General features: G+C 42.4%; 1 protein-coding gene across 4 annotated transcripts in view; it reads left to right on the forward strand.

Moving 5' to 3' along the window:
* Window positions 1-21,729, forward strand: part of gab1 (GRB2-associated binding protein 1) — a 50,166-nt gene that overhangs the window by 25,043 nt on the left and 3,394 nt on the right. For 3 of the 4 annotated variants that reach the window (XM_084555672.1, XM_084555673.1, XM_084555675.1), the window contains 9 exons: window positions 7,452-7,580; window positions 8,835-9,000; window positions 11,595-11,820; window positions 13,065-13,747; window positions 14,930-15,024; window positions 16,041-16,341; window positions 18,490-18,582; window positions 19,858-19,951; window positions 20,594-20,717. In XM_084555672.1, coding sequence (XP_084411798.1) covers window positions 7,452-7,580; window positions 8,835-9,000; window positions 11,595-11,820; window positions 13,065-13,747; window positions 14,930-15,024; window positions 16,041-16,341; window positions 18,490-18,582; window positions 19,858-19,951; window positions 20,594-20,717 — 1,911 coding nt within the window. The remainder of the gene's footprint in view (window positions 1-7,451; window positions 7,581-8,834; window positions 9,001-11,594; window positions 11,821-13,064; window positions 13,748-14,929; window positions 15,025-16,040; window positions 16,342-18,489; window positions 18,583-19,857; window positions 19,952-20,593; window positions 20,718-21,729) is intronic. The other variant, XM_084555674.1, reaches the window with a different exon arrangement.

Genomic DNA, 21,729 nt, shown 5'->3' on the forward strand with positions numbered 1-21,729 from the left:
AGTCCTTTATACATACTGACACGGGAAGATCTACTTGGTCAGCTTCATGGCACTGCTAAATAATTACACCAGAAGTCATTTTGATATTGTGGACTGAAACTACAAATCAGATAAGATTCAAATGTCCTCTGGTATTGCTCTCAGTAATGAATTCGTTTATGTTTTCCCACATGAACACTGAGTAAGATCACAGCACCTGATGCCTCTCTCTCTTTCTGTTTTTTTCTTTTTTTTACATTTTCTCACCTCCCTCTGGTGTCCCTTTTCCTTCTGAAGAGTGCACAAATCAATACTGACACGATGCTGTGTGTTTAATTTCCTGCCGGGGAAAGATGTAGCGAGTGAGCGTAAAGCTCACACAAAAAAGATTTTCTTTTTAATGTCATATCAACTCATAACTCATAAAAGCTGTGTTTGCTGTGTGTCCATGAAAAAGAATCTGGTGGTGACTTCTGGCGCATTAAACAATAGAGCACACTATTTTTTTTGCTATCGCCAAAATCTCGACCTTCCCTCCCCCGACTTCACCCTGTGCTCTCCCTGCGCCCCGTCTCTCTTCTGCTCTGTCCATTACACTGTGTTTTTCTGAGGAACAAACAGAGAAGCTGTCCTAGTCAGGATGAGTCAGTGCAGCTGGGGTGCAGGTCATTTACCCACAGCCCACTCAGATGGGACAGATGGCTCAGCTACTCGCATGCTGCTATGTGCTAACTGCTCAGCCAGAGCTAAGCTAATGGTAAAAGTGGAGAGATCTGTGGGAAGGTAAAGAATGCAGGAATGGTGACAAATATCTAATAGTCCAATTAGGGTTAGATTTAAACCCACCTGTGGCGTTGTGGTGTTTACTTTCGTTTTGTAATTTTTTAAGTGTTGTTTACTGTATTGCCTTTTGGCTCATTATAGCAAAGTCTTTACAATGAGAGCTAGCAGACAAAATGGTTCAATTTGTTCACGCCCAGCTGAACACAGCTGGCCTCATTGTGCACTAATCTTAAGTGGCTTGTGAAGCAGATTGCTGTGAATGAACAATAGTAATACTCAACACTTGTTTATTGGTTGTTGTTTGTCTTGACTACAGGCACGTCAAATACTTACTGCTTGTTATGTATGTGTTAATACAGATATCTGATGACAAGAATAAATCATGTGTTTGCACTGATGTGCAACTCTTGACGTCACAAAGCCACTTCAGTTATGTGTTCGAGGAAGCCTGTTCCTTTACTTCTTCTTTACTGCTCAAATAGCTTCTAATATAGGAACCAAATGTATACTGGGATGTTACCGAATTCGAGTATGGTATGGCTAGAGTATACTCAAGTATACTATTTTTAATTGCCTGGCTCTGTTTGTCACTGAATGACAGGGGATACAAAGGTTCAGCTTTGTGTTGCAATATAAGTGGTTATAATTCTGGTTTATTCAACCTGCTCTGTTTCCCATAAATGTGGCCACTGTGACTCAATAAGATTCAGGGAAACAAAGTGTTTCTAGGCAGTCGGTGCTTGCCTCCTACATCTTACCAAGTGAAAAGGATTTTTACAGGAGTTTTTATTTTTGCTTTTCTCAAACACAGAAACTACAATCATTTTAAGGAACAATCATTATAGTTCACAGCAGTGGAATTATTAAATCTTATTGAGTGCATGCGAGACTGTAAGAACAGCGGCTTAAGAGCTGCTGTTGCGTGTTTTTAGTTTTTGCGAGATAAGTGTTAAAAATGTTATAAGACACATCATGATATTACATCAAGCTATTCTTGATGTTGCTGATTTGGTGCACACTTCACTTAGTCGTACTTATCTGCTTGTCTGTATGCTTTCAAGGATTAAATCTATACAGGGCTCTCCAAACTGATGCCGTTAAAGCGTTCTTCAGTAGCTTCCTTTTCATCAAAAACAGGAAAGTATAGTGGAAGTGTGTTTGCAGGTTGTTTGTGCAGATATCTTGATTGTGGTGGAGAATATTTACACCACAGAAATCATTACAAGCTGTGAAGTCACGCGTTGCATATGGCTGTGCATGGCTCGTTTCTTATGCCATAAATCTATTACCATAGCATAATCTGTTTCACAGTAAGTGATCTAAGAATACAGCCATAACGGTCACTTTTCTGTGTCTTTTCCACTTCCCCACAGTTGTCTTTGGTTCGTTGAATTGAACCAAAATGTGCAGAGTGGACACTTATTGTGTCAGTGTTGACTGGCACACATGAAGCAACTGAAACTGAATGACTCTGATGCAGCTTTACACACATTGTTCAGCAGGAGTGTTATGGAGGCTACACACCTGTCCGTGTCCTGAAGAGACAGTCTTATGTAACGTCCCAACTGCTCACTCTCCTTTCCCATTAGCGATACCGTATGGCGCACAAGTTTATGTATGCAGTTTAACAGCCTGTGATACATACATCACATTAGCAATCAGTGCACTTAAAGGCCTTTTAGGCTGCATTAAGCGCCAAACCATCAAGCACAATTAGCCTTTAAAGCAAAGTAAAACCGGAGTTGGTGGAGCTTGAGTGGCGTTAGCAGGGTGGTGCACTAGCTTCTGGTTCAACATATTTGGACTAAAACATTGGATCAAACTCTTGTAGTTGGAGACTAATTTGGCCGTGCAGTGTCTTTTTTTGTTTTTAGCAGGTACAGGATAAAACCTAGTATAATATTGTCTCCAGTTTGGAGTCCTGTCTTTAAGCAACACTCCAGATTAGACTCGGTGGATATTGTTGTTTGCATTCTTCTGCTGTAGGAACTTAAACAACCCAAAGGAATTCTGGCCAGACTTAAGATGTAAATGAAACCAGTGAGATGTCATGACAATGTGTAATGGCCCACTATAGTTGTACGAGAGACGTAAGTGAGCAAGGAATCGCCAGACCAGAATTTGAGCGATAACTCCTGTAACAACGGCCGCTGTCGCCAAGTGTTTGGGCAGTGGGGAAGATCACATTGGAATGTTATTCAGTGCAATACAACAGCATCAATTACAGTTGTGTCAAAACTGTCATGTAGTTTTATTAACAGTCCTCAGGGAGCATCGACAGAATGACGCAACATCAATATTGTTCTGGATTGCATTATATCCTGTTCCTTTCCTGTAGAAGTTGTGGTGAGGATGCGCCTAATCTCTCCTCTGTCTTTCATCATTTATCTCTGTCTGGACCTGCAGTACATCAGATCGGCCTTCTTGCTTATTTTCTCTCTTTTTCCTTACCTCTCTCCAACACCTTTGCCTTAGTCATGTACCAGCGATGTTTGGTCAGGAGGCCTCTGACGGCAGTGTGACTCCACTCAGTTGGCATCTCCTCTCAACCCTCCCACTTTCCCTTCCTATGTCATCATCTCAGCAAACCCCTCAATGCCTTCTCTGTCTGCCCCCTCCCCATAGACTGTAGGACCTGGGTGGGCAAGTGAAGGATGTCTTCCCGTCTCTCATCCTATCAGAAAACATGCGTAGAGAGAAGGGGGTTGGGGATGAAGAGGGGGCTGGCAGGCACAGCTGCCATGCCATGGGAGCCCTCCCCGTCCCAGTCCAGTGTCGTCCCATGCCGTCCCATTCCCAGCCCCGGGGCAGTGAACATTGGGCTCCTACAAGCTGAAGCGGGCTCTGCGATTAAGTGAATTGAATCCGTTGGTGTATTAAGGAAGGCTGGGATAGACGCATATACATCCTGTAGACATTAAGCACTAAACTTGGTTTTAGACCAATTTGGATTTAGTCATTGACTCAACGCTGACGGCAATGGACTGTACAAAACAAAAAACAGGACTGGAGATGTCATCATATTCTTCATGAGCATTGACAGGAGGTATGTGATGGTGGGCAGCTACTACTACAGTGTTTGGCAAAGATCATGTACTCATGCTCTTTCATTGTTTACCCGGGACATTGGGGTCAAGGAACTCTGGTGTGGACGTGTTGACATTCAAGTTTGTTTACATACTCTTAAAGCAACTATATGTAGGAGTGTGATGTGTTTATAGCAAATGACATTGTTTGTTTGGAAAGGATTTGTTTATAGTAAAAATCCGACAGTTAACGTTGAAATTGGTGCAGGTGGTCATTTCAGCGTACTGATTCACAGTGATATTTAGTCAAGTAAACAAGTGTCATAGATTATTTAATCAAGCAAATAGATGCATACTTATTTTTCTGCTGTGGAACCTGACCTCTGAAAGCACACCATGCCGTCAGCAAGAGTACGTTACAAGTTTGTTAGGCTGAAAACACTGCAGCGGCAGCAATTCAGGGGGATGAAATGAAAGATGATTAGTTGCAGCAGAGCATCATTATTTTGAATATACGTAAACCAAGAGTTCAACTCAAAGTGAAACAAATACTAGAATACATATAAAATGAGTTTATATGAATCGGTACATTAAGGTTTTTTTTTTAAATGCAGATACGGTAACATCATGAAAGAACTGTGTGGTGTGGTGCATGCTCTCCCACTGTCAGTCCAAGGGCACTTATGAAAAAGAAAATGGAACACTTCAGGCTTCACTTCATGTCTCTTAATACACTTAAATCTGCCGGGACTGGTACAAAAATGTGGTAGGAAGTTGGGGAGAAATCTGATTACCGACCACTACTGGATTTTAACTTGATTACTGCAATGCATGCAAATGTGTTCTGCAATATTATGCACTTATCTGATTCTACCAGTTTCTATCAGTTTCTCCCATGGATAGCACAAGACACCAGGGCTTGCGTTATCCATATCAATGAAACGCTCCCTTCAGGTTCAAGTGGCCTCTTCACTGTGTGTGTGTGGGGGGGGGGGGGTAAAGAACTGTGTAATGCTCACCCTGGATAGTCTTTTCATTTGTGTATCATTCTAAAAGTAGTTTTATTCACATGTCTGGTGCAGAATGTGTGGTACAAATCAGTGGCATAAAACAGCAGAGTTGTGCATGAGGAAAAAAAAAAAAACTGTGAAGGCCCACAGATGGAGGAGAGATGCTCCAGCTACCACACAGCTTGTCATCCTAGAACCACTACAGTCTGTAACCATGCTAATGTGGCAGCTCAGAGACAGTGATTCTCTTCAGGGATTCCAGCTCTTGAAATCACTGCTTTTAACTGTATTATCTATAGGTTGTAAATTAAATTATCATCTTAAACCTCTTTTGTGAGTGAGAGTACAGTTTTCACTGTAGGATTATTTTACATATTTGAAGGTGACTGCACTTTGACTGTATTCCCAGGCGCGAACAGCTGATTATGTCCTTGATATACAAATTCTCGGTAGTTGGAGTTTTATCATTTATCTTGTACTTGTCCACAATGCATATTTTTGGATTAGCAGTGATCAAACTTTTGTGATAAAGTACAGTAGTGTTTCTGTTCTGTTTTTTTAACCAGGTCCTGGTCTATCAGTGGGATTAATTACTGCTGAATATTCAGTTTGGTTTTTAATTGGCTAAGAATTGCAGGTAGTGGTCATCTGTGTCACGTATTTGTTTGCAAATTCTGTAACAAAGTTTAATGAAGCTCGTCAACCATTTCAGTGTCCGATTCAGATTATAAAACTTCACCATATCTTTTAAACTGTAACCGACCTTTTAATTTCTCATGAATTTTAAATTCTCCCTGACCTGTAAAGCACGTTTGCGGCCCAGGTCTTGTCTCGGTCTTGAGGACGTTGCCCAGTTGTCAACACTCTCACCCTGTGCGGGCCTGGCTTTGCTGTAACCCAAGCTCTTGGCCCTTCTGTTCCCCACAGGGTAACTTGACCCAAGATTGCTTTGTCATATGCGGGAGAAAGAGGTTCCCTCTCCACACCCTCCGTCTTTGTCCAGCCAACACAGCACAGGCACATCAGTGTTGTTGTTATTGGACATTCATTTTACCTTTAACCAATTTAATGTGATATTTAAGTGGGTCTGCCTCAAAGGAAGGTATGCTGTGCTTACTTGTGATTATATAATACAGGCCCTTTGAACCAGAGTGTGTGAAACATGTGCTGCACGTGTGAGTGCACTACTCTATGACAATTTGTGCTGTTGCGCTACAGAACTTTTTTTGGACGTGTGTATCGCTCAATGTTTTGGTGTTTATGTCCATGCGATTCCTGCAGTGCTGTGTGCTTGCTGTTTAAAATCCAAGGGCTTTGCAGGCCTGCTTGTTTCTTCATCCTGTTTGTGGAGGGAAAGGTCTAATGCTCTTCATTCTGTCTCAGTGTGAGGCTTGGCCCACTAACAAAGGACACCCTGTGGATGGAAAAACATCCAAAGGATGAAGAAAACCAAGCCCAGAGCATTGTTAATACGGTCAAAATCTTACCCCCCAAAACAGCAACAACAAAGCTTTAGTTTGCATTCCTCTCACTCTGCTGGTATGCTTCCTGATCTGCCTAATCTCAGTGGTGGTTGTTTGTCTGCTGGATCTTGTGTATCATTTCAAATAGCACTCATAGTTTCTGGTATTCTGTTGATCATTTCATTTTCTACAGAGTTACGACATACTTTTCATAGTTTAAGCAGCGAAATGAAGTGAAACGTTTTTTTGGATAAATCCCCTGTCTTATAACAAAGTCCTCTCTTTGCTCTCAGACAAGTCCTGCTGGTATTTTGTGGAGAGCTTATTTAGAGCACTAAAACAAAGTGTTCAGTCCAACAGCCATGACTCAACAAAATCTAGAGTTCATAACCCGTCTGCATTTAAGTGAACTCCTGCTGAATATGCATTCTAAATAAAACTACAAACACGAGTCAGTGTAGTGCAAACATGAATCATCCTCTGGCTGTGTATCTTAAAGCTCTGAACAAGAACCCATAGTATGAACTATGCGAGATATGTAGGAGCTGTATAATTAAATGGTGAATTAAAACCTCCTTAAAAGCTGCAAATGGAATAACGGTTCCACTGTGGGGTTTATATAAAGTATTTGTTCTCATCAGGCCTCAATAATCGATTATCGATATATTAAATTATGCCAAATAAGAAAGCAAAGTGGTCTCTTATTAATGCTCTTAATATATAAAAGGATTGTGTTACTAAAGTGTTTTCTAAGTGCTATATTTTTCATCTCTTCCATTTCCTCCATCTGCTGTTTCTGAATTAGATATCTTTTGTCTGCTATGCGGTGCCTTTTTCTCACAGACAACTAATTGCATGTGAAGGAAGAGACATAATCGCCAGTTTCTCTTTATAGATTTGGTCATCCACTGTAGCCACGGTGCTAGACCAAACTATGTGGCTTTTGTTCTGGTTATCCCAGACACATATTTCTGGTTGCGGGCCTCTTCCCTCTGGCTCCTACTATTCTTTTGGCGAGGGCAGTGCAGCTGGTGGAGAGTGCACACACAGACACAAGCTATGCTCGGACGCATCGGCTATCCTAGAAAAATAAAGCATTTGGCCAGCCTGTGGTCATTTGGGAATGGGGCTGCCTGCATTGAGGGAACACACATATAACCTTTGGCCTTGTTTCTGTGCTCACCCTGCAGGCATGGAAGAAGCGGTGGTTTGTTCTTCGCAGTGGCCGTCTGACGGGCGACCCAGACGTGTTGGAGTACTACAAGAATGACCATACCAAGAAACCCATCCGTGTGATTGATCTCAACTTATGTGAGCAGGTAAGGTTCCTCGTTACAACCAGCCTTGAAAATGAAGAGCCAAGTTCCACGTTGCTGCGTAAACGGTGAATTCCCGAATAGGTCCAGTTCTAAACAAAATCACAGTTTCTGTCTCACATGTCAGAGTCAGTTTTGCCCTTATACTGTAAAAAAACAGTCTGACAGCTATACTCAATCCAGTCATCAGAATATGAGTCTAGTAACGCACCATTTGGATTTCATTATGGGGCGTGTTTCAAGCAACACAGAGGAGGGAAAAAAAATACCTCTGCAGTCAGTTCTGCAACCTACAACTAATCAGAGCCATTTGGTTGAAAACAAATCCTGTATGAATCAGCAGTTCAACGAATTCAACTTTGTTTGGTATGACCACTCTTGCGAGACTGCAGGATTAGTCCACGTGGGAATCATATTGAAAACATGACAGTGGCTACAACTCCCTTCTAAAGGGAAATATCTCTATATTAGGCTACCTTTACACGGAAACTATCTGAAGCAAAAGCGCAAAAGTGGCGTTTCGTTTTCACTTTTAACTCCGCATTTAGACGAGCGTTTCTGAAACAATTCTGTGTTCAAACGGAAACGCAAAAGTGTGTGAAATTTCATACACATAGATGCAGTATACTGCCAGATGGCTAGGTGGCAACACTCCCAAGAGTGCCTGCGTAGAGGTATTTACTTTTCTTCTACTTTTCCACGCTTAGCGCGCGAAATACATTAACCAAAACAACCACTTGGATACAAATTATTGCGGCTAGGGCCTGTTGAACCTCCATCGCGGAGCTCGACATGTTGTTTACTTGTTTTTCCGGTCCTGTCGCATGCTTGTCACGTAATTTCTATTCGACGAGAAACGCAGTTTTGCGTTATTCACCCTTTGCACGGTGACGCGAGGGTGGAGCGTTTTTAAGATTTCCACTCTGGAGGGTGGTTTCACTTTTTTGCGTTTTCAACCCCCAAAAACGCCGTCACCATCTAAACGATATAGGACATCCGATAAAATGTTTTGCGCTTTTCACCTCCAATCGTTTCCGTGTAAAGTGCCCCTGAGTTGATGTTGAAGTGAATATATAGGTAAATCAAATCAGTAGCAGTATCCAGCTCAGCAATGTGTCAGTTACCAAAATAATAATTCCCTTTCAAGGAATTATTTCAGCTCTCAAACTCAGCGTAGGTTTATCTTGACTGTATTGACTGTAAATATTCCTTTACTGCTGCCGTATTAAGCTAAACCCCTTTGGTTGCTACCCTAAGGTGGATGCTGGGCTGACGTTTAGCAAGAAGGACTTGGAGCACAGCTTCATATTTGACATCAAGACCATCGACCGCGTCTTTTACCTGGTGGCTGACACCGAAGACGAGATGAACAAGTGGGTCCGTCACATCTGCGACATTTGTGGATTTAACCCCACCGATGATGGTATGTATTCTCGTCAGATAGCTAACCACACATCAGTGCCGTTACGACGCTGTAACCACACGGCCAATTTTACGCAAACTGAAGCCGAAGCGACCTATCTGAGTTTTTACTCCCGTACGCTGACTGGTCTAGAAGGCCTCTATTCAACATAGTTCTCAGCCGGAGTCTAATGATCCATGTGTTGATCCATGTGATGTATTGTGGCTCACATTACCCTTGTTCCCAGTGGTGGATAATCAAAGCATTGTGTGCCTGTCGGTCTCTTTGCCCTTCCTTCATTCTTTTCTTCCTATCTGGTTTTCATTCCTTCTCGTTTGCATACTCCTGTTTCCCCCTCTGTCTCTGAGCCTAATTGCAACCTTTACGATTTGTACCTCAGTGTTCTTGTAGTTTCTCCTTCTCGACAAAGCGTGTAAGCATTTTAGTGTTATGAGAGGTGGCACAAAAGTTGCAGCAGTTCATGGTTTGGCATATCACAGCACTAAAGCTGTTTTAGGAGAAGAAGGTACTTTGCAGACCTGACAACTGAGTCACTGATTATGCTGCTCCAAGGTCGTCCTTGCCGCAGTGTTCTGACTATGCCTCCACCTCTGTTACATTGCTAGTGTTGCAAGATAACCCTGATAACAACATTCATAGCAGCTCTTCAACAAATCTATTGGAACTGGCTTTTAAAACCCTGATGTGCAAACTAAGAGTATAACTGTTCAAGGAGAAACTTTGTATAAAGACAGAAGATTCAAGCAGATAGCTTTTCTCACAGTTCTTATTTCAAAAGAATGTCCTTGGCTCTCTGTTTTACACTTGCTTGCGCTTCTCAGCATGTGAGACTCATCTCCCACTCCACTGCCATGTGTGGCCACACTAGAGTGCTTCTTAGTTGGCTAGGTACTAGAGGCAGGGGCATTAGGAGGTCTGGGGGAATGAAGGCTCTCTGAGACAGTGTAGGAGGTATGGATCGGTACGTGCAGAGGGGGTTTTCCCTTTTCCTGGATGAATCAGCACTTAAAGCTTTAACAAACAAACGGCAAAAAGAGCACAAGATAGGAGAGGAGACGTGAGGAGCAAGTGATTCACTTTAAAGAGAGAAGCTTTTAAAAGAAGAGAATTCCAGGACCTTACATGAGATGAGAAGCCACATCAGTTATGGCAGAGAGTGGGAGGCAGAACTGTGAAAAGAAAAAGCAGAGAAATGCGGAGTGAAAACATAAATACATTTCACCCAGCATACGCATCAGCCATCTTGGCTCTCGGTGAGGTACAACAATCAGCTCAAGCATACGGATTTAAAAAAGGACTCTGATATTTGATAACTCACAGTGTGACAAAGGAGAGACCTTTACTCGGCGGAGAAGTGTGGGAACAGTGTATGTGGACAAATGAAGCTTTTAATTAGGCTTCATGCGTGTATCAAGTGATGAGTGCAAATACGGATTCATGATGTGCTTTTTGTTACCTGCAACGACTATAGTGTGCTTTTATTTGATACCAGCTGTTTGTTCTAGTGTTCCTTATACCTCTTGCAGGACAGTGTAGTGTATTTCGACTGGATTTGTTTCCCATTGGATTTCTGCCCAAGTAGGATGTGAGGTTATAGGGTGGTGTGACTTGTTGTATCAGTTAAGGCTGTTGTAGCTGCAGTCTTTGTTTTTCATATGTATATATATCTATATATAGTATGGGGATACAAATGCACATCTGGGATTTGTCTTTAAGTAGCCGTTTTATCAGCATCCATCAGCTGCTCAAGTTCAGACATTGCAGAGATGTAAAGTTGACGTGGTGTCCCTCAAAATGCTGCCAGAGATTATAGTGTTACATTGGAATTGGGTTGCTAGGAAACAGCTTGGTTTAGGTTTATTCTGCCAGATTTGACATACGCAAACACGGCTTAATGTTTACTTTGTGCCTAATATCATCAGTTGCCAACATCACCTGCATGGTCTCAGTGGGCTTCACCGGCCCACAGTTGGAGCAGTTCCCAGCCTGAATAACCAGGGATTCAGTATAAGCCAGAGGTTAACAAACAGTTGGAGCAGAAATACAAAATCATGTGGTTATGTCCCAAAAAAGGATTATTATAATAGGATCAATGCAAATGTAGCCAATTCAGTATAAAAAGCCCCGAAATGAAAAAGGCCCAGTGAAATTGGTTTAATGAGTCTACTGGATCCAATGAAAACGTCCACCTGAAGTGAATAAAGTAACGAATGCTTTCCACACACGGTATATAGGTCCTCATGGTGTATGTTAGCTTCAAGTAAAGCTTTACATAAAGTGAATATCCTATTCATGTGTTTAGTGCTGTCCTTAATAATCCACTGCAAACTGACATCTGCGGAGTCTTAAAGATCTCAGTGCTTTTCACATGTGCTTTCTCCATCAACAATATAATAAGTTAAAGCATTATTATATTGTTTCTGCTGTTAACGGAGGTGACAATAAATCCCAACTCCGATATGATCGTCTGTGGAACACATTTGATTGCATTTCACTCTTTCAGGCACAAATAGTTGTATGTACCAAACAATGCAAGACACTCACATAAGGTTTTGACAGGAGTTAACTCAAGTCTTCTCCTTTTCCTCCTCCAGAAGCAGCAAAAGCTGCTCATCAGTCAGCCACCGGGGGTCTAGTGGTGGATACCCCCCCACACCCAGCTCCGGGTAATATTGTTGTTCCAGCAGCAGTGCTGTCCAGTGTGCCGCCTCCTTACCAACCGGTCAGTGTGCGACACTTGGACTCTCAGTCCAGTTCAGAGGAGCCCCAGGATTACCTGTGGCTGGCCAACTGTGAGAGTAAAAAGCCTGAACCCAACAGGTGAGATTGTTTTATACCAGCATATATTGTTTCGAGTGTTACACCGTGATGTTATAGCCTTGTCGTTACCATCCTACGTACTTCCGCCCAAAATTTGATTTCGGTCTTGCACGTAGGCTGGCACAATGTAATAGGAATCTGTCTCCGTAATGGGCGGATGCTTATTTTGAGGTTTAAAATCATTGGAGTTCCCTTAACCAATCAGCAACGTTTGGTAATGACGTATATTGTGCACCGGAGGTCAGGCTCTTACGCTTACCACTTCCGCTTCCAGTTAAATAAATCAAACTTTTCCCAAAGCCAGTTGGAAGGAGAGCTACGACGTCCTTGCCATTTATAAAGTTGACAAGACAAGCCTCTTGTTCTGGTTTTAATTCCGTGATGCTCTCAAGAGTTGAGACAACTTCGCGGATGGCTTCTAGCGTCACTTCCTCCGTCGCCATTGTTGCTATGCTGTTGAACTACAAGCTTCGCTGGACTTAAAGCAACTCGGCAGGCGAGTTCCGCGTCATCACTCAACTGTTTGCTGATTGGCGCAGTTACACGCGAACCGCGGAAGTGCAATTGGGCCAGACTCCGTGCGAGACCGAAATCAAATTTTGGGCAGAAACGTAGGATGGTAACGACCAGGCTAGTGATGTTAGCTTCTCTCTGTACAATTTCCCGACTGTTTATTCTTTTTCTGCATTTCAACTGTACTGCCACTTGTCCTTGTCCGTGCTGTATGCTGTGTGTAGCTCAGTGGAGCATCACCCTCCACTGGAGGGGGACCAGGAGTATTTGCTCTTGGAGGAGTGTGAGAGCAAGACTCTTCCTCCACAGGCTAGTCTGTGAGTGGCCAACCATCCAGCTGCATCTGCCTGCTTGTGTGGAGTGCTGTACAAACATAAGAGATTGACCAATAGAGACAAACACTTTATGGATTTACTTGACTGTACCCGAAAATGATGATTATTAGTGCTGGGCTTGAAGCAAGCTTCTTCTGGAGCAAAAATACTTCTACCTAACACCACTGGTTTTGTTATTGCCTGCATTTTTTTAAACATTACCCTATGGCTACCAAAAAAAGACAGATGGCATGAGTTGCCAAAGTTTGCTGATGAAGAAATCTCTCGAGACAGCTTGGTTACTAACAGCAGCTCGCAGACAGTGGCATGACAGTTAACGTGTGGTCTCCTTAACTTCTCATAATCCATGTGTTTTATTCTCTAATTCTCTGGTGTGTGTTTGTGTTGTGTTCTTAGAGCCCATGCTGAGTGTTCCAAGTCTACCTCTTCAGAGACAGACCTGAATGACAACCTCCCGTCTCACCGCACGCCTACATCCTCCACTTCTTCAGCTAAACACACGTCGCACAATGGCTTCTTCCCACAACACCAGACTCCTGCCTCCGCCCCGTCTATCTACGACTCGCCTCCGTCACGTGGTGCCTCACTCTCAACTGACTCCAGCCTTTATCACCTCCCTCGCAGCTACTCCCAGGACACTGTGCTGCTCCCCAAGTCAGCCTCCTCCCCTCCAGCTCATCCAGACAGCGGGGATGGCTCTGACATTTACGTCTTCAACACACCGTCGAGGAAAGCCTCGATGGAGACACAGATGCGCAACCTTTCTATCAGCTATGACATCCCGCCCACTCCTGGTGCAAACTGTACCTACCAGGTGCCCCGTACATTATCATCATCGACAGGGGTGGGAGGCTCAGAGAGTGGGGGAGACGTCCCCCCTCCGAGACCACCAAAACCTTCGCTCAGTTCCACCTCAGGACTTCCACCTCCCCCTGCTGAGCGCTCACCTACGGACACCTATTGTGTGCCTCGCTCAGCCTCCGAGACGGACGGAAACTACTGTGTGCCTACTAGTGCCAGGAGTAAGGCTTTACGCAGCAACACTATTGGTACTGTGGATTGTTCACGTCTCCGAAAAGGTTTGTGCGGTACCCTTTGTTTTGATGGATGCTGTTTTCCCACTGTTAATTTTGCTGCTTTTAACAATCCGCTCAAATTGTCATTACTTAGTGTTACAATACTACTAAGTCATAAACGTTTGGAGCATTGGGCCTGTCCTCTAAACTGGGCAACACATGACGCTCACAGTGTTGAAAAGATTACATCATGAGTATTTAATCAAGAGAAGATTCTAGCTTTGAGGAAAATGTTATGACAAGAGATTCCTTTTAGAATAACACTTGTTGAAGTAATGCGCCACTTCTTCTTTTTTAACATAGAACACAGAAAAGAGAAACTTAAAGATTACGAACGGACACATGATTTGTTCTTCCTGTTTCCTGCTCCTCTCGTGATGACAAATACCACTGCAAATGTTTTAGTGGAAAGCTGCTCTAACCAGTACTACCCACCTGTGAAAGCTGCCGAACTAGCAATTGTTGTGAAAATACTGAACATCCCGTCTTATATGTTGTGTAAATCCTGGTTGAGCACATTTGGCGCTGTTGTTGGCTGCTGTGATTCTGTATCTTTACATGAGACTTTGTTTAAACGTCTGCCTGTGCCTTGAATCCTGGTGACTGAGCGAGTGAGTGGGCCCAGAGATGTAAAGGGAACCGCATTTAAAAAGACACTATAAAGAACAGCACTGAACAAAAAATAGCTTAGTTTTAGAGTTCAATCTGACCCATTTGAAATATATTTGTGTTCACTTTTTTGGATGCAGTTACAGTATTTCACAGCAGTGACATGCCCCACTTAGTCCTCCTCAGCCGACAGCCTCATTTGTCCTCTGTTTTTTTTCCCCTAGCACTGTTATGGTTCTTGTGGACATAAGTGGAATGCATTAGCATCAGTTTCTAATGACAATACAAAAAAAACAATTATTACATGCCACACAGTAGAGCCCCCGCGTAGAGCTGCTGAGCTCTGTCTCACTGAATTACTAAATCTGCAGTCAGCACACATACTCTAATTAGGCCTCTGTTGAGTTTTTCATCGGGATTGTGCTGTTGCATAAATAAGCCTGAATAAGGTGTATAATGGGAAGCGATAACATACGAAGCTAATACTACATGCAATTCACGTCATGGTGTTCAATAGTAAATACCTCATACAGCTACAGGATGTGTGTGTTGCAATTACGTGTTTGTATTTTGCAGATTTTGGATCCCAGGACTGCTACGACATTCCTAGATCATTCCCCTCCGACAAAAGCTGCTCATTTGACTTCAACGAAAGCTTCAACAGCTACTTTGTAAGTGTTGTTTCCAGGGCCACTGCGGAGTCACTGGTGTATAATAAATTCTGCGGAAAACTGGTGCGGCTTCAAGTAGTGGCTGACAGCAAGGAGAACTATTCATGTTTGATGAACAGTGTTAATATTACAGACAAAGGTTTTCAAATGCACCTGACGTTGCTATTAGATTTCAAGTTATTGCAAGGTGCTGAATTCATGGAGTATGTGCGACTCAGTCTTAGGATGGCAGGGAAAGCCATCTGTGGTTATAATAATATAGGATCTTGCTCAGCTGCATAGAGAAGCCTGCTACATGAAAAGTTAACAGGTCAACATGAAGCGCCGACCTAATCAAAAATTACTGAGCTTGAAGTCACACTCTACCATTAACATCATCTATTAATTTTTATAGATGATCACTCGTGAAATCCAACAGCGGCTACAGTCTTGGCGACACGGAGAGAGTGAAACTGAAGAACAGTTAATCAGTTGTAAAAATAGAGATTATGAATTGCCTAATGGAAGACTCAGTTTAGCTCAGATGATGATGCCAGTACACTTTGTCTTATTACAATAGTAGATTGATAAAAGAGTTTATGGCGTTAAACACAGATATGCTTGTACTGTCATTCCTGCAAGCAGTTTTTACAGCTGATAATGCTTTAATATTAAAGCCAGGGTGCATGGGTTTTCTCCCCCTGCTGGAGGTGAGAGTTATTACACAAACACTGAGTTTATATGACGTGTGTACATCTACTTTCAAATCCCCAATTACTTGGTAGTGTAGTCTGTTCTATACCAAAATGACCAAACTGTACATTTTAGCGTCTGTGGTTTCATTCTTGTGCTTCTACAGCTTTTTGTTTTTTGTTGAGAATATCCAGCCAGTCTGCATACGGAGGTTTTCTATTAATGGAGAATCAGCTATTGGTTGTTTTCTAATGTCAATGTTGAGCATGTTGGAGTTTAGATGCGCTCTTCGTCAGTCTGTTTCTTTCATTTGAGAGCGTGTCCGTGTGCTTTGTCACCCTAAGAAAAACAAAGGAATGATGCCGGTGGGCAGCCAGTCTACAGAAGAGGTCGACCAGAACTACGTACCGATGAGCGCCAACTCGCCGTCGCACCATCACTCGGGCAGTTTGTCGGAGCCGATGCACGAACCCAACTATGTGCCCATGACCCCAAGCACCATGGAATTCTCCTCCCTGGGGAAACAGGTTCCGCCGCCCGCCCACATGGGATTCCGTTCAAGTCCGAAGACGCCTCCTCGCAGGCCAATGATCAGTGACTGCCAGCCCCCACCCGTGGACCGGAATCTCAAACCTGATCGCAAAGGTGAGGGCACAGTAAATACGCATGCATGTTTAGCTGTGACTAGGTTCATAAATATTTCGTGTATTGGTCATGTTCTCGCCCTGGGTTTGGTGTGTGCTCGAGTTTATTGTTGCTCTTAACTTTCTTCAGTATGCTCAGTATTTACTAATGCAACAACTGACCATGCTTCGTCTCACACTCACACGCTGCTATTCCCACAGTGCTGGCTCATGGTCATAAAGCCATCTGTACCAAATTTCATTTTCAGAGCAGTGCCATTTTTCATCATACTTGAGTTGTCCTTATTAATGTGTAAAAATGTCTCTCAGTTTGTCTGTGGCATTACAGACGACCGTTTTCCTCTGCGGCCGTCCTTGACCACCTCTTGATGTATAAGTTGCCTGCTGCATCCTCTTACATACAATACACAGTTAGGTCCTTGTCAAAGACACGTTTGCCTCGAGCCCCTGTGAGGCTCTGTCGACTGTTTTGGACGGGGCTGGCCCCTGTGCCATGGAGTGACTGAAGCCCAGAGTGGTCACCTCCGTCCCCTTTGTTCCCATCATCTGAATGGAGCCCTTTGATTAAAGACCTAATAGCAAGGGGGTTTACAATCTGGGCAGATTGAAAGACTAAGTAATGGGCAAAAAGGGAGAAAGCCAGTTGAGGAATGATGGGAAATCATCACATAGGCAAAATCCTGTAGATAATAAGGCAAGTCTGACGGAGTTTTGCATTTCCCAAATGGGATTCCTCTCGTTCATATGACCTTTGAGTCAGTCAGCTCCATATTTGGCATGGGTCAAAGTAGCTGGTCTACCACGATTAAAAATTATAAAAAGATATTTAATACTCCAAATCAGCTTCTGTAGGATAGGGGCCACTTTAGGGCATTAGTTATGTTTTATCAAGCAGCGATAACTCTGCAGTATCTTCTGTTTTTAAATATGTCATTATTAGTTCAGAATATCAATGACTTGATGGTAAAAACCCTGCTTGTCTTCTGCCATGAATCACTTCTCTCTCCTCACTGATATTTTCCAGCAATCCACTTAATTTTAGCACAGCATCCTACTTGACTGTCCTTTAACATATTTGTCTTGGTTTTATCAGAACCAAAGAGAGTATCATGTCATTCCTCATTAGTGTTTTTTTTTACAAACCAGTCTGAAACTAATGATTTGAAAAGGGATATATAAAATATAATATTATCATAGTGTAAATCTAATCCTCAACCCAGCTGCTCCGAACACAGTAGTAACTATTTGGATTATGGGTTTAAGACACTTGGATCTGCCTGGAGCACATTTAGTTTTAGATACGAAACCGTGTAAAGCAAAGTGCAGTCCAGAATTTGAGCAGAAATCTTTTTGGCAGATGTTGTTGAATATTTAAAGCATGTTATTCAGAGTGAAACTGAAAAAAAATGACACAGTTGTGAGTAACGGCACTATTCAGGAGCATTGATATGAGACATTTATCCTCTGAATCCTTTTAAAACAGCGAGTATTGATGAATACATTTTTATAAATGACACGTCTCTCACGTCTCTTTGATTTATCCCCGGATGTGATTCATTTCTTCATATACCATGAGCCATGCAAATTTTTTTTTATTTTTTTTCTGGAGAATGATTGGTTTCATCTTAAGCGTACTCTTCGGTATGCTTTGACTGTGTCAGCTGTATGTTGTGGTGCCTTGTGTGTTCATCGTTTTATTTATGACACTTAAAAAAATGATCTTCGGAAATGTGGCTCGTTTAGGATTTTGAACAGCAATGTGCCTGATCAACAAGTTAACTCAGATTGGTATGCGCTCTTCTCAACATGACATGATTTCTCAGTGTACTCACCGTGCTTATACACAGCTCGTCGTGCATGCACAGCTGTGATGTCAGTCTTTGTGTGGGAAGCCGTGGTGCATGGAGTGAGGTGCATGTTGGGCAGTATGGGTCTGCTGTTGTCATGACAATCATCCTCTTAAAGTGTGCTGCACCAAAAAAAAAAAAAAAAAAGGTGATTGGGTGAACGCCAGGGTGTAGTTTTGCTGTTCATCAAAGTCTCGTCTTTTGCTTTGCATGGCAGAGCAGCTGTTACAATAGGCCTGAACTGTTGTGATCACCAAAAAAAAAAAAATTTATAATGAGCAAAATCTTCTTTCACCAATCAGGTCAGAGTCCTAAAATAATAAGAGCAAAGGGTGTCGGTTTAGAGCGAACCGACTCTCAAACCGTAGATGAATGCCCGAAGAGACGACGCAAGGGTAGGTACACCGCACTGAACTGTTATCGTGTATCTGAATACTTTCCATTCTTTGACCTCGCCGCAGTCTACTCCATCTCGACTCTTTTGCATGCTGATGTGGCGGGATTTTTCTCTTTTTTTTTTTTTTTTTCAACGCCGTGATTTCTAAAAATCTAAAATGTAATTTTAAATCTGTTGTCTTATCACTTTAAATCCCAGCCAGCAGGGGATGGATGAGTGTACACTTCGTGCTCGGCGGATTGTCAACAGTCATAACACCACCTTACCTAAATGTCCCCTCACTCTAGTGGGATTTCTTACATTCAGTCAAAGCAATAACTTACTAACACTTTTCTTCCCAGACATTTGTTTTTTTGTTTTTTCCCAGTGCAACACATTGTGCTTACAAAACACACGTTAAGATGTAACAGCCGCAGCAGAGTTATTGTCACTGAAACGCTCTTACGGCTTTAGAAAAGCAGTAGATGACCCTTCAGGAGGAAATTGAACAAAGATATCATCTAATGAAAGAGAACCTCGCATAAACAAACCATATTCACACTCCTGCTTGTGTACATATATATACTGGACACCTTCTGCTTTAAGTACATAGAGCTGTGGGGAATGATATCTATAGAAAAGAATAAAATAGACTGTCCTTATTGTCATTGTACAGGTACAATGAAATTAAGGTGACCTGAGGTCCCCCTTAGGTGCCGTAGAAGTATTGGAATAAAAATAAATAAAAATAAAAAAATAAAAGTAAAAGAAATGTAAAAAACTAGAATAAAAAAATATGTACAAACCTATAAACACTTACAACCCTATTCACACATAACAAGAAGTCAGGGAGATGTGAGCTGCTATACTCCCACAGTTTGTATAGTACAAATTAATTTCTTTCTTTCTTTTTTTTTTCAATTTCAAACACCAAAAACAGCAGATTGGTCACACACATTGTACACCCCGCATATCCAGCAGTTGTTTTTGCAAAAAGGTCACTGCTCAGTATTGTTCACCAAGTTCACTGGTGTACCTAATGAACTGGCAAGTAGGTGTTTAATAATATATTTTACTGCCCATGTTATTCTAGTCACAGCCTTGACCTGAATTAGTTTAGGTCTGACTTTCTAATTGAAAAACCCTGAACAGTAACACAGAATATTACGAACACATTGGTTTAGAAACTCGATATGAAACATTTTTCTGCTCTTGACCTTTGTCAGCCTCACATGCTTGCAGCCCGAGGATATGTGTTAAACGGCGACTGACTAGTTTGTGTCCCTTGCTTCAGGAAGACCCGCTCCACTGGAGATCAAACCACTGCCAGAGTGGGAGGAGCCTTGCACTCCTGTCCGTTCGCCGGTCACACGGTCGTTTGCTCGGGAGTAAGTATCTAAAATGTCCTGCAGCTTTTTTCATAGTTGTACATTTTGCTAACAGCTCAGGGCACGTTCACACCACTCTGCTTTCCCGTGAGCCTCATTTTATTTTTAGTGTGAAATGGGGTTACTGTCTTAGAAAATGCATTGTGCCTCACTCCTTAAGAAGAATTAAAGTTGAGAAAGATGTAACATAGAAAATCATAAAAATTTACTACATACAATGTCTTGTGACTAAAGCAGCTGATGTTGTTATGGAAACAGTGTGTATTGTCCCAACTGCTCGGTTGGTGTTTTCTTCTTTGTGGGAAAAAAAAAAAGAGTTGGTGTGAACATGAACCTTTATTTAGTGGATGCAATTAACTGAAGAAGTAGTCACTAACACTTCATGCATTACTGTAGTCTCTGTGTGACCAAAGTAGCACTGCTCATACAAACAGGTCTGGAATCTGCCTCAGAGCTACGTCACACTGAAAGCACTTTGTTGGCTTACCTGAGACGAGGTCTATTCCTGTGCTTAGTGCAGCCACGGCTCCTCTGGCTGCAGTGGTTCATAGCTGTGGCTGTTGTGTCTGTATCATGTGTTGTGCTCACCAGAGACTGTCTTGTGGTAGAAATCGGTGTGTAAACATTGTGAATGCTGCTCAGTCTCTCTAGGTTTCCAATGCCAGCGAGACCCCCGTCAGTGCATAGCACGGCCTCCAGCACTGACTCCGAGGACTCAGCTGAGAATTATGTAGACATGCTCTCTAATATGTCCGCAGATGAACCAGTATGTAACACACAACTATCCTCTGATTAAAGAAGTTGCATGATTACGTTTTTCTTCACTTTTCAAATCGCAGATAATCAAAGCTACAGAAAAAAATGTGATGAATGTCAGTTTTTATTGTAATTGTTTGGGGTGGTTTCTTCAGTGCATTTCATCTCATTTAAACGACCAGTGTACCATAAATACAGCGAAAGATTTAGTATTAGGCAGACACATTTGAACACTGTGCAACATTAAGCTGTAAATGTTCACAGAAACTATTAAGAAGCTTCCAGTCCTTGCTCCTCTCCCTAAGTCATACATTGGGGTGTATAGTTTAGGGGTTGCCGCAGACGGACTCCTCACCACTTCGACTCTTTTCTTTGCAGTTTCCTCCTGTTCTGTTCTGCTGCTTCTTTATCCTGTTTTTGTTAATTTGCATTTCAGGTATTGTGTTCTTTTATGTGAGTATCGTGTGAAATAAAAATCACGTAGCGGTGGCTTAGAGTCATTCACAAATCACAACTGAAACGGGTATAATTAGCTTTCACAGCTTACTCTTTAAAGAATAATACAGGATAAATGAGGCACAAACACTGATGAAGAACACATCTATCAACAGGGATCCTTTCTCTTACAGTCTGTGTATTGGTTTACACTTTTCTTATTTTTCCTGCTGTTAACATTTTGTGTACTATTTTTCCAACATTTGCTTTTATATCATCTGCTGGCGTCCTGTTCTTTCACCACTCATTAATTTCTTTCTCCCTAGTTCCTCAGTTCTCTTGCTTCACCAGGCCCTGGTTTCATCCATTTCCTTTAGCCTGCATTTTCTTCTTAAACACTTACTGTTCTCTTTTTTTTTTTTTCCTCCTTTGCAACTACTTCCATCTTACTCTGCGTAGAGAGGAGTCCTTCTACTGCACAGTCCCCATCACCCCTGTAAAGAGGGAGGTGGAGGAACTTGACACCATAGAGGAGGTGAGCAGGGTTTGCCAGACTAGACATGCATGGCCTGCCCTGTCAGAGCACC

This window comes from Chelon labrosus (genome assembly GCF_963514085.1).
Source record: "Chelon labrosus genome assembly, chromosome: 2".
NCBI classification, from domain to species: domain Eukaryota; kingdom Metazoa; phylum Chordata; class Actinopteri; order Mugiliformes; family Mugilidae; genus Chelon; species Chelon labrosus.